Source organism: Melanostigma gelatinosum (genome assembly GCF_949748355.1).
Source record: "Melanostigma gelatinosum genome assembly, chromosome: 21".
Taxonomy (NCBI): Eukaryota; Metazoa; Chordata; class Actinopteri; order Perciformes; family Zoarcidae; genus Melanostigma; species Melanostigma gelatinosum.
The window spans coordinates 3,819,817-3,833,010 of record NC_136654.1 but is presented as its reverse complement, the minus strand read 5'-3'; the positions used below and the strand labels follow the sequence as shown (position 1 = coordinate 3,833,010).

The following is a 13,194-nucleotide window of genomic DNA, read 5'->3' as shown; positions in this document are numbered from 1 at the left end:
TAACATTCAATCTCAAAATGCCTTTTTTTTTAAAGTCAGTCAAAAGTTTATAATACATTTTTATTCCGTGTCACTTTTCATAACTGGCCATTTAAAGTAAAATCTTGCATGAATTAAAAGTAAGAATTAAAAGTGTAATTGATATTGTAAATTTGGTATAAAGAAATAAAAACATTATAAAACATTGAAATTAGTATGACTATAATAATTTTATATGAAATAAAGTATGATGACTGAACACTTGAGGGCTTTATGAATTTAGCCAAATCATGTTTTAATTGAGTTTATTATTTAGATTTTTTTAATGCATTCAATATGACAGATATTATGACAGATTTAAATTCTACAATGTTTCCGGAGGCTCCACGCGCTCCTCCATGTTATTACAGCGGTGAACCACTAGAGGGCAGCAATGCGACGTTAAACTGAACGTGATGCACAACACAGAAACGACGAAGAAGAAGAAGAACAAACAGGAAGATGAAGAGGGCAGCTGATGGCGACACGTCTGAGGTAGGCTAATATTAAACCGAAACAGCAGAACAGCTTCTGTGTGTCACCACAACTCATTATAAAAGAACACAGAGGGGACGCGAGATATTTAACGCGAAACGTGCAGTTTAATATGTAACTGGACATCTCGGTGGTTGTTGTAGCTGAATAATAATAGCGTCCTTCCTGGCGAGGAGCGCGTATTAGCATACAGAGAGGTTGACGTCACTGTGAACGGAGAGTAATGTTAAGTGAACACTGTAGCTCCTGTAGTTACACACGGAGCATTATCCGCCCGTCGGTAGTTCGGCATTCATTCAATAACGTCACAACAAGTCCCGGTTCTATACGTTTTATTCCCCCATCACGACACCGTGTTGGGAGACATGCATTTTAGAAATACTTAACGTTGATTATGCCATTTTTTTATTGATTATGTTCATGCCGAATTTTCCAGTAAACCCTAATTATTCACATAGGAGAATAAGTTGTGACCAACAGGTTGTATTTTTCAGTCGACAAGCCGTGAAACGTTGAAGGGAGTTTGTAGTAGTGGGCTTCTGTTGAGCTGATGCAGCGCGTGCAGTGTGGCTTCACGCGCTCACTGATGCTTATGCCTACAAGTTGTTCAATGTCAAAAAATAAGTTTATAAATGGGCACTTAACGTTACGTGTTAAAGTTCACAAAACGGTTCAAACACCTTGAACCTCATTCTAGGTCTGAATGGATTCCTGTGCAGCTCCAAGAAGTCGCTGCTCGTATCTTTACATCAAGCCTTTAGTCAAATATATATTGTTGCTGTGTCGTTAACTTTCTCTCGTTCCCAGCAGGTTCTATGCTCCGACTAAGGACCTCTGCAGAAGAAGAAAGCTGCTGTGAGATTTCCCAGCTCAGACAAGCGGTGTTACAAAACGATGACAGACTCCTCGATGAGATGCTCTGCCAAGAAGTCTACAAGAAGGTCATCAACTGCAGAGGCGGCTGGGGCGTGGCGGGCACGCCTCTGCACGCCGCCGTGTCCAAGGGCCACTTCAGCTGTCTACAGGTCCTGCTGGGCCATGGCGCCCTGGTAGACTGCGTGGACGTCAAGGCTCAGACCCCTCTCTTCGCGGCCGTCCGCGGGAAATACCTGGACTGTGTCTTAGCGCTCCTCGGCGCCGGCGCCAACCCCAACGGGAACGCGTCCAACAACTGCTCCCCGGTGCTCACCGCCGCCCGGGAGGGCGACATGGAGATACTGAAGCAGCTTCTGAAGCGCGGCGCGGAGGTGAACTCCCGCTCCAAGGTCTTGCTCTGGACATCCAGCGCCAGGGTGTCCAGCGGGCCGCTGTACCTGGCCGCCGTTTACGGACACATGGAGTGCTTCGAGCTGCTGCTCCTCTACGGGGCGGACCCGGATTACAACTGCACGGACGCAAAGCTGCTGAGTTCTATCAAGCAGCCCAAGACGGTGCTGGAGATGTGCCTCAGGCACGGCTGCGGCGTGGAGTACATCCAGCTGCTGATCGACTTCGGCGCAAACGTCTACCTCCCTACGCTGATCATCGAGAAGTCCACGAAGCAGAACGAGGCCGTGGAGCTGCTCCTGCAGGAAAGAGGTGTGGCACTTTAAGAGCATTTAACTGTGCACTGAAATCCTGTTTCTTTTTTTGTGTTCGCCACGCTCTCTCCTAACACTTATCCTGTCGTCTCCAGGAAATCCAAAGGCCTTGACTTCACAGTGCCGACTCTCCGTCCGAAGATACCTCAAAAAGATCGGCAAGATCCAGTGTATCGACCAGCTGGACATGCCAACAAGTCTCATTAACTTCTTGCAACACAGGCCGGTCCCAGTCACGCTTCTGTAGCCCAGTGAGCTGGAGGCCCGTACTGTAAATTCATTATTCAACTCTGTCAACCTTTTGTTTTAGATTCGGTCTATTCATGTGCTGTTTTGTTCAGACAAAACATTAAATGAGTGGGGATACGTGGTGTGTACCCGTGTGTTGTTATTGGTACTCACCCCGAGGACTGAAGGAAGCAGTTTCCTGGAGCTGCAGTTCTTCGTCACATGATCATCACACGTTAGTTCTCTTAGAAGAGCCGTTTGTCTTGTGAAAACGAATCAGGGTCAGCATGCTCAACCCGCTCTAGGGCTCATCTGATTCTAAATACATGAAATTATCAGCAAACTTTTCAGGAAATATTTCACTTTTTTAGGTTAACCATGTGCTTTTTTGTTTAAAACCCAGAGCTATAACAGGCTCTGTGGTGCTTTGTGCCAAATGTCAACATCAGCATATAGACTATGATATAAACTGTTCCTTAGAAGTTGAATAATTACTGGCATAGAGCTGCATGCATCAATCAGAGACGACGGTTAAAAAGATCAAAATGATTCAGCTCTGAATACCACACGCTGGAGAACGCAGAGTGTCACCTGGTTGTTTAATTATGTAGATACTTCACATGTTATTCAGCGTAAACTTCAGCATTTCAATAATTAGACACGGACCACAACATGTGGCTCTTCAGACTGGCCTGTGGATGGCAATAGACTGTTGGAAGAGAAGAAGGCACTGTATTTGGTCGAAATGGAGACCGTATCGCTTCAGTTGTGATGTGAATTATGATGTATGAACAAGTAAACAAATTACTGTAATCAAAAACTGTAAACCTCAAAATTGTGTAGACACACACACAAAAAAAAAATCACATTTGGAAAAGTAATAAAGGAAAATCTGATAAATCATTGACGGTCCCATAAATCACCAAACCAACCAGACTTCAAGTATTGCCATCATGACGAAATCCAAAAACCAGACGAAGTACCCTCAGAAATAATAATCCTTTCACGTTCATGACTGGGAACGTTTGTTTTAAAATTAAAAAAAGAAAAACTCAAAAAGCCACATCCTCTCAACAAAACATTTACGAGCTCTGCAATCGGGAGAATAATCATTAAATAGTCATAACTTCATTCCTAAATTAGATGCCATTTGGAACAAAAAAAGAGAAAGTGACAGCTGCTGCATGAAAATCAAACACATTAAAGAGAACTTTTCAAGTACAGTCATCCTCACCACTTGTTTTACAAAATAGCTCGGTGTTTCTGTCATCGCTGATGATTTTCAAGTAGTGAAATGGATAAACAGCGTTTCAGAATAAATCACTTCATTTGGTCCCCTTTTTAAAAAAGTGACGTCAGCAGCACAGCGACGACATCGCGGCCATTGAGTGTTCCCGCTGTCACGGTGAGCTCAGCCCAGCCCGACGTCCAGTGACATCATCACCACGAAGCCCAGGATGGAGGTCCAGGACGCCAGCTTCCCGTTGCCACTGGTGACACCAGAAAAACGGGAGATTAGTTCGAGGCCGATGCCGAAAGAGTTTCCATCTTCGATTCACTCTTTAATCCGGCTGTGCTGAAAAGTGTCGTCCACCCCTCCATCAATCTACTTTTCCCCGCCTCACCTGAGCTGAGCCTCGGGTATGATGTCATCGACCACCACGTACACCATCGCCCCGGCAGCAAAGGCCAACGCGTACGGCAAGAGAGGTTCTGCCAAGACGACAGCGACGGCGCCGAGCAACCCGGCAATGGGCTCCACCATGCCGCTCAGCTGGCCGTACCTGATGGAAAACAAGAGCAGCCGGGTTGCTGTATCCAAATGGCATCTGTGCTCAGCTCTAGCCTCTGCAAAGAGCTGTTTCATTCTTGTACTCTCACAGACACACGTCTTCTCACCAGAAGGCTCTCCATGTTGACATCCCTGAACCCCGGAGCGGCAGGCTCACTGCCAGGCCTTCTGGGAAATTCTGGATGCCAATACCGATGGCCAGATTTCTGAGGGTAAATCAATACAGGCTGTCACTGAAGCCATGAACCACGAGAAACACATCTCACCTGATGAAGGGAAGGACAAAAGCTAATAATCGTGATGCTAGCAGCTCTGAGAGGCTAAGCTCAGCCATGCTTTGAGCTGTGTCAGCATCTTAACACGCTCACAATGACAATGCTACCATGCTGATGTTTAGAGGCTATGATGTTTACCATAATTACCGTCATAGTTTAAGCATGTACGCATACAGCTGAGGCTGATGGCAACGCAATTAGTTCTGCGGCTATTTGGTCACGAGCCAAACTTTTGTATGTTTATGAAAAATAAAACATTTTGACTTGATGTGAGGAACAATAGGTCAATCACCAGAATCCCACGTGCAGTGCTTTGTGCAGTACCACAATGTAGCCACTAGATGTCAGCAGCACACAACAACGGCACAGAGATGGGTACAGGTGTCAAACCTGACCAAATTCTTACCCTAACCTCAAACACACCAACGCATGATCTAAACTCAACCACATTCACTTCATACCTAAACTTAACTATCTCAAGGCAAAACAAAAAACACAATTTTTAATCTGAAATGCATCATGCTGGTGGGGTCAAGCTGCTACGCGACACAGAATGTCTTCTGTTTTTCCGTATTCGACAGTGAAAATGTGGACTGTACGTATGCTTCTTTCTCCTGGCACCAAGCTTACCTGGCGCTTTCAAAAGTAGCCGATGAAGTCTTTCCAATGGCTCCGAATGCAACCCCCACAGCCAAACCCTCTGCAGACAAAACACAAGAAACACAGACAATTGATCCTTTGACTTCTTGGAAGCACTCTCTGAGCTTCTTCCAGCAACAGTCTGTGTGGATCTCTCCGAGCAATGCACTGTCGTCTTTTATTCTATAACCGGGTTCCTACTTTGAGGTTCCACCACATAGAGTACAGAAGAGCTGCAGTAAGAGGGGCTTCGTACAGTATGCAGCCGTCTCTGTGCCCTCTGCACATCGTGACCAGCATCCCGTCTCGCCTGTCATGGATACTTAAAGTGCACACCGTTCAAATGGAAAGTGAAAAGGGCACAGTGTGTGATGAATCTATGAGTGTGAATTTGTGTTTGAGAAGTATGTGTGTGTGTGTGTGTGCACATGCCGCCAGATCTGCGGGCTATTTTGCATTTCACACCAAAAGAAACCGCTGCGAGACGTCTACCACACGTTCTGACAAGCCGCAGAGTCCGGCCGTGCCATTGCCAGCTTCAGCGGGTTATTAAAATGCTAAAACATGCTAATTTTCCTCACACAGGAGCGAGCATGAAGGCGTTGTGGCCGCAGACAGCCTCTGGACCCACACAGAGAGCGCCCAGTGAACGTTTTCACAAACTAAGAGCTTATTTTCCAGTGTTGTAGTTCAGCCTGGTAGCATGCAGACATGGCAGACCAGAAAATATTGGGTTCAAACCGATCAGCGACTCTGCGTTGCTCTCATTGTCGTCCGAGAAGTTTGCCTTGAAGCGATGTGATGTTCCTCATTTGTGACGGGAGAATCACGCCAGACTCCATTAAAAAAGATTTGGCTTAAAAATTTGGCTTAAAAAGATAGTCTATCCAGATGGCACCGCAGCTGCAGACTTCACGAGGCCCAGAGGCCACTCCATCATAATCTAACGGCCGTCGTTACCTCTGATAACAATGCACTTCGGTTCCAATCAACTTTCCAACGGCCCATTATAGGCTGACATACTGTCGAGCCATTCTGGGCAAAAACACCCTTCACACTGTGTGTCCCCTTTACAATATTCATCTCGATCCTCTGGAACTGTCTGTAACGCCGGCACGGGGCCGGTAGAAACTCGATCTGCACTGAAAAAACCTTCAGCCGGGTTTGAATAAAACATGAGCTGAGAGACTGTCAGTGTTTGCCATTTGGCACAGCTGGTACAAGGCTTTTAAGTTTTTTAAAAGATCTTAAAGATCAAAAGACACAAGAACACAATGAGGAATTGTCTTTTTTTGTCCAACAGACTTGTGGAAAAGGTCGTCGAAGTCATGCATCGGTATGAAGAACTGTTGTGTCATCTGCTCTTTTGGATCAAGAATAAAGGATCTATTGGATGTATTGCTATTAGCTTCTGTACATTCGTGGTCCCCAGAGGGTGAATCCAAATTACTTTGGTGATCCCACGACTTCTCCTCTGGCGCTCGACACGAGGTTGACGTTTTTGCTTTTTAATGAAACATCTCAACAGTCCCTGGATGGAACTGCATGGCCCCTCGAGATTGAATTGCTCCGGTGATCTCCTGATCTTTCATGCCGTGCCACCAGCTCAACGCTATGTCCAGTGAAATGTACTCACGCTAACATGAGGTTGGCATTTGCGGTGTTGCGTGAACCCCTCTCAGCAATCACAGCACTGGATGGATTGCCTCGAAATTTGGCACAGACGCTCACGTTCCCCTCAGGAAGAGTTGCATTTACGTCGGTGATCCCGGCTTCTCGTCTAGCGACGTCAACCCTGTTTAGTGCTAATTAGCAAATGCTAACATGCTACACGTTACCTGCTGAACATCAACGCGTCAGCTTTGCCACTGTGAGCATGTTAGAGAGTCATTCACAGAGCTGCTAGCATGGCGGTAGCGATGAGGGAGAAAGGGCCGCTGCAAATCAAATATAAATACTGAGTGACCGCCTTTGTTCTTTGATGAAGCCCTTCCCCGTACACTGCAGACAATGTGTCCCTGAATGGTTTGATGAGCATGGACAATGACGTGAATCCCATGTTCTGACCTTCACAGTCAACAGATCATGTTCGGCAGCGCTCTCAACCCCCATCAACAGTCAATGAGGGAATATATTTCAGAAGGGTGGTGTTCACCCCTCCAGTAGAGTTCCACAGATTTGGAGAATCTATGCCGGCACCTTCCAGAGACGCTTCATGTCGGTTCTTCCACTCGCTTCTCGTTCTGAACTGTATTACGGTCGGTATGAGCTGGGGCTATTCCAAACGATCACCACTGAGTCGTGAAATGTGTCGGAGTCTAAATAAAGTGGCGAGCAGTGGCGACTGGGTTGAGATGATTCCTGAAAATGTGAGTCACCAGTTCTGTCAGCAGAAATGAGAGATTTGTTTATATGATCACCTGAACGTCTTTTGCGGGGTTCTATTTTGTTTTTACACTTGATAGAGAAAACTCAGGGTGTGTGTGTGTGTGTGTGTGCCTGATGCTATCAAATTCCTGCTTAATGTTGTATGCTCTTTTAAGCAAGCCTGACGATACTGCTACTGACAGCCCTTTGTCACCGCAGCCACTCTTTTCCATCACGCTTTCATTTAATCTCGTCTCCTCACTCGTCTCCGCTCACTTTTTGCCACTGAGCCTGCCACTACTGCGCCTCCTCTCTCTCAGCTCCCACTCCTTTTTTTTTTTCTTCTTCTCCCGAATAACTGCGAGGTTGAGTTAATTTGACTCAGTTTTGTGGCGAGATGTTTCTTTCAAGCACATCAAAGTATCCTTCCATCGCTCTCTGAGCCGTCGCGTCTTCAGACTCCCGCCGTGAGGGGGAGCAACGTGTCCTTTTCCAAATGCACAACAACACGGATTCTAAAAAATACATGGAGAATCTAAATGAAATCCAATTGGTGGTAACTCCTCACTTAGTGATAAGATATTTAAACGACCCAAAATATCCTACACTTCTGCAGGTCGATCCTTCAAAGTATCAATTCATATGATGATTAATTCCTCAATTAATCCTTTTTGTTTTTATAAATAGAAAATAACAAAGGAGATAAGACTGTCAACTGCCCAATGGGATGTCTTGAAATTGCTCGTTTTACTCGACCAACAGTTCAAAATCCAAAAAAGAGTTGAGTTTACTTTTATATATGACAGAGAGAAGCAGCTGATCCTCACAGGACAGAGGCTGGGAACAGAGAATGTACAGTTTTGCTTCATAACTGGCGTGATTAGCATTATTTATAACAAGTTTAATTTCATGAAATGATGCGAGTGGCTTTTTGTCCCCTTTAATAACAGCCGTAGGTCCATGAAAATGACCTTGCTGAAAAACAAGAACAGAAAATAAAAGAAAAAAAGGCATATTACAGTCTCCCTTCAACACGCTTGGCTTCTCGGAATAATCTCCAACTCTATTTCCAGCAATATGATGAGACAAACGTTCCTCTCCGATTCTGCTCAGAGCAACTTCTGCTGTCAGTAGCCGTCAGCGGCCTCGCTCCATCCGTCACACTAACAGGGCTCAACCGTAAAAAAAAAAAAAAACACACCCCGGGGGAAAAAGCACTCACTTAATGGCTGATGTGTTTTTTCCAGCACCGACAACAAACTACTTTCCAATCAGTATTAAAGCCGCACGAGGATTTTCATGTAAAATAGACCTCTTTCATCAGCCTGAATCACACAATGTTTTCGTACCCACAACACTTGGGTCAATCGCAACTTCACGCGTCACTGTATGTGCTCAAAGTGCGCCTGTGCATGCATGTGAATGTGTGTCTGATCATAAGAATGGATGTGCGTCTGAGTGTGTTTGTATAGGAGCATGTTTTGCATGCATATGTTACATTTATGAGAGCCTAAGTGTACGCAGTGACCAGTAAACAGTTCTAATGAATTGGCCTTTCTCTTTCAATATCATATTAAACTATATATAGCGCCACCATTTAATCTCCTCCCACACCCCAACATGTGTCCAGAATTTGCTTTTCTACCCACACTTCCTGTCGCAAATGATCAGCCCGCACTATGAGCATGTCGCTGCCACTGACAGAACAAATGAAAAACCAGTCTAGTGTACATCATACATACAAATCATTCAAACTAGTGAACTGCATTTGGTCTTTAATCATGAGGGGCTACACTTTGTCACCATCAGTCATGTCCTCGAAGACTAACAATAGAGTCTGGCATCTGTTGCACATTTACAGCGCGGTACTAAATGTGACATGTAATGCAATCAACCAAAAAATGCAAATGTATGTATTTATCACCGACTTTTAATCATTGTTGCAGTTCAGAGTAAAATTGTCAGCATAAAATGATGCTGCCAAAGAGTAACTGATAAGATCGTACAAATAGGAAGTTGGAAAAAATGTGCAAAGGTCAGCATTTAGAGTAAGAAATACCTATCTTTTAAAACATACATTTATTTTAAAATGTTTCAATTATTTCAAGGCATCATGTGTGTCTTGTTATGTTATACTTTTGGGATTTTATGGTGTTTCATAAAACCGGAATCTTATGAATCCCTTATTCAATCCATTTTTCATCAGCTTTCAACATCTGTAAAAACGGCTACGACTTCAAAACTCCCAATTACAAGGCAGCAAGTTGTTCAGTGCGAGCGGTGCAGCGATCCGACTGTGTGAAGAAGGTGTTGCGTTGGTTGTGTCAGCTCCTAGAAATGTCGACACTGTTAATTGCCTCCCCGTTGTTGCTGTTTTTTTCCTTTCTTTTTTACATGAATCATCTTTACAACCACTCAAATGTTGAGCTCGGAGCTGTTGCTTCATCACTGACTCTAAACATTGAACAGCGCTCTTCCCTGGGCGTGGCCTTTGATGTCTGATTGACGCGTCATCAGTCCAACCGGCTCATTCGGCCGTACAGAACGCCTGTGCGGCGTTCAATAATGCAACGCGTATTCTAAGAGAAACCTGCCCACTCGCCCGGGGAAGTTATTCAAACAACTTATTCCGAGCGAGGGAGAAAAAGGGGTATTGGCCTTGGACTCGGAGAAAGAAACAAACAAGATTTGGCGTAGGATTCGATGGAGCCCAGCGCCGGCCGAGTCTTTCTATAGAAATTGGAAATTGTTTGGCCTTTATTGAGTTGTTTGAATTGATTTAGTGTGTACGACGCATCACCACAGTCCATGTATAAATATTTCAGTGACTGACTGACAGACCAATCGTCAGATGACATTACCATCCTGAGAGCCATCCTGCTGGCTTGGTTAAAAATGCAAGTTAAAGGGCCAGTGTGTGGCATTTAGGGGGATCTAGTGGGAGAAATAGAATACAATATTGATAACTATGTTTTCTTTAGTGTATAATCCCCTGAAAATAAGAATAGTTGTGTTTTCCTTGCCTTACAATGAGCGGTTTATATCTACATCGTGATGTTGCACCGCCACTTTTCTACAGTAGCCCAGAACGGACAAACCACACACTGGCTCTAAATATGGCCTTTCACATGTTTTGCATCGGCCACCGTAGTTCTCCTCCACGCTTGGCACGCGGGTTTCAGTTGGTTACAATATGTAATCTGCTACCTCGCTGATTCTAAGAATTCCCTTCAACTGCGCTCACGAACAACTTAATCGGTGAGATTGACAACTTCCCTTCGCAGCTACTTTAGACAGCCCTGTGGCTCGCTCTCACCTGGGATGTTGTGGATGGTGATGGCGAGGATGAGGAGAACGATTCGTCGCCAGCTGCCTGCCGTCTGTCCAACCACTTCGTGTTGTTTACTTCCCGTTTCCTGTCCATCTGAGCTGGCCGAATGAGCTGTACCTCTCCTCCGCTGGTACACCTCGCCATTATCCATTTTATCTGCACGACAGAGGAGAGTGATGTTGAAAAGGAAACGATGCAAACATTGTATGTATCCCATGTCATTTTGACACGCAATTAAACTCCCAACAATTCACTGTAACTTTTCCGACAACGCACCAATCACGGCTAGGAAATACAGGCTTGAGATTCTCCTTTTTGGGGTTTTTTTCTGTGCAAAACTGGGTGCAACACCATGAACATGCTCAAGCAGAGAGGGGCAGCAGGTTTTTGGCTCTGCCTTTGAGTGAAGCCATTTGGTAGACCACTGTAGCTCAAGGGGAAGACGAACAGCTGTCACACAGCGGTTGATTGCACTGAACACTTCGCATAACATCTCGTCAGCATTGAGTGAGAATACTTCACCGGGCGGATGCATCGACAGAAGAAAGAGGTGCTTTAAAGTGGATGAGAGATCACATGAGAACGACGTGTGTCAAGAGGTGCACCCTCCAGTGAAGCCTAACGAAGACACTCAAAACTACAACGATGTGGCTCATCGGGGCGGTTCTTTGAAACGCTAATTATGTTTGTCTGAACATCCCGAGTCATCGCAAACAAAACCCTCAAATTTGTCGGTCGAGCGGCACTCGCCTTCCAGCCATCTGACTTTCTGGAACACAATGACAACTTCCCGTGAAGCTTTGCACTCGGCAAACAGTTGCCCGCAAGACATTTGAATCAAAGAGGAACTCATAAGACAAAGATAAAATCAGATGCCTCTGTAGGCTGCCTCAAGTCTGATTAGGACGTCTGTCATCAAGTCTATAATTGCAGCCTGAGGGAAAACAATTGTCATCTGAAATAAATGAAAAAAAGTCCCAATGTTTGTTTCTATACTAATCCGATTATCAGCATTGTAATCTCTGTTTACGTCATGAACACAGAGTTGATGGACCATGATAATCTAATTAGCACACGACCCCGCTGGGGGTTGCACAAGCAATATTACATTTGCTTGACATAAAAAAGTGATCGTTAAATGAATGGATCAAGGGAGGGTTTAGATGACCCAGTGATCTTGTATCCTCTTGTCATTCAGGCAAACCAAATACCAACCAAATACCCCAGGAAGCACGACCGCTTTCAAGCATAATTTGCTTGTGTGTGCTAATTCTGTGGTGTTTGTCACTACGAGTGACACTTTTCACGGAGCAATGCAGTAATGTTGATAAAAACATTGATTGGCGATTGGCCAGCAGCTGCCATTCCTGTGCACTGCAGCTGTGTTCAACAGACTACAGCTGGGTAATAAACCCCACACAAATCATATTCGTTGGCATATTGTATGACCGTTTCAGTATTTTATTCATTTTTATGCTTAAAATTAAATTAAAGTTATAATTGCTTTTTAAAGGTACCCATTTCTTAATTGACTGGAATTAAACATTGAATCATCTCGGGGGTACCACTGCAGACTCCAAAGTCTTCACCTCATCTCCCTGAATCCATTCCAATCACCATCTGCCTCCAACTCTTTCTCTCCTCCCTCACGATCCTTCCTTCTTCTTCTTCTATCTCTCTCACAAGCAATTGACCTGCACTAATGCATTCCAAGTATCTTGTTTTGCCATGTAGGCGGCTGTAAATTGGAATTATCTGGCGTGCAAAGGTCAAATGATCTGGACTGTTGCTCGCGGTGCTTCCTCGGCCATTGGACGTTTTCAAAGGCCAAAAGCCCTGAATCCATTTCTATCCGATTAAACTCCCCAAAGTATTCCACCATAACAAAGGGCTGCGTGTCAGTACACTACAAAGAGCTATGTCTGATTGTACAACACTGATAAAAACATGTTCTACATTTTCATGATGAACTAAATGTCAAACACTTTTACAATCGAATGCAATCCAATACAAGAGGAGTGTGGCCGGCACAGAAGTATTGATTCAACTTTCTGGTCATTTACATTTTGTGGTGTCCTTAAATTGGATGACATTAAATCCAATAATGCCCGTACTATTCCCAGGACCAGTAATGCTGATTTATGTAAAAGAAAGTCGAGGAAATGAATATAGATTTACATTACAGACACTGCAGACACTTTCATCCAAACGTCACCTCTCTGACACAGTCTCATCAAAGAGTATTACAGTACCGTTCCTCTCTCACAGGTACTCATTACCACGGGGCGGCTGTAGTGGACGGATTTAGACCTTCCACCGTCTGTGTTATTTAAAAATCAGGGGTGGCAATTAGCGTGGTTGGAAAATCTGCTGCATCAATATTTTCATTTTAAATTCTTAAAATGCGTATGCATACATGGCCAATAAAGCTGATTCTGAAGAGGCAATCTGGCTTGGCATGCCTTGACA

The 13,194-nt window shown here is 44.6% G+C and overlaps 2 protein-coding genes across 4 annotated transcripts in view; one reads left to right on the top strand and one right to left on the bottom strand.

Annotated features, from left to right (window-relative positions):
- Positions 1-456: 456 nt before the first annotated feature.
- LOC306795391 (ankyrin repeat and SOCS box protein 12-like) lies at positions 457-2,470 on the top strand. Of its 2 annotated transcripts, none has more exons than XM_079293894.1 (3): positions 457-513; positions 1,321-2,091; positions 2,189-2,470. In XM_079293894.1, exons 2-3 carry the CDS (start codon positions 1,329-1,331, stop codon positions 2,338-2,340), a joined length of 915 nt encoding a protein of 304 aa, XP_079150020.1. In that variant the 5' UTR covers positions 457-513; positions 1,321-1,328; the 3' UTR covers positions 2,341-2,470. The 2 variants fall into 2 exon arrangements, with proteins under 2 accessions (XP_079150020.1, XP_079150021.1); XM_079293895.1 differs by having other exon boundaries at positions 460-513; positions 1,324-2,091.
- Positions 2,471-2,918: 448 nt separating this feature from the next.
- slc39a11 (solute carrier family 39, member 11) overlaps positions 2,919-13,194 on the bottom strand; it is a 62,513-nt gene continuing 52,237 nt past the window's right edge. For both annotated transcript variants that reach the window (XM_079292785.1, XM_079292786.1), the window contains exons 6-10: positions 10,711-10,881; positions 5,019-5,088; positions 4,221-4,319; positions 3,947-4,105; positions 2,919-3,811 (exon numbers count right to left, since the gene is read on the bottom strand). In XM_079292785.1, coding sequence (XP_079148911.1) covers positions 3,733-3,811; positions 3,947-4,105; positions 4,221-4,319; positions 5,019-5,088; positions 10,711-10,881 — 578 coding nt within the window. In that variant the 3' untranslated portion in view covers positions 2,919-3,732. The remainder of the gene's footprint in view (positions 3,812-3,946; positions 4,106-4,220; positions 4,320-5,018; positions 5,089-10,710; positions 10,882-13,194) is intronic.

What these genes read in the sequence shown, in the direction of transcription:
- LOC306795391 (XM_079293894.1), top strand. Translation starts at nt 1,329, where the DNA reads ATGCTCCGACTAAGGACCTCTGCAGAAGAAGAAAGCTGCTGTGAGATT. An exon ending in GCTGCTCCTGCAGGAAAGAG is followed by an intron (nt 2,092 to 2,188) that starts GTGTGGCACTTT and finishes TGTCGTCTCCAG; the next exon opens with GAAATCCAAAGGCCTTGACT.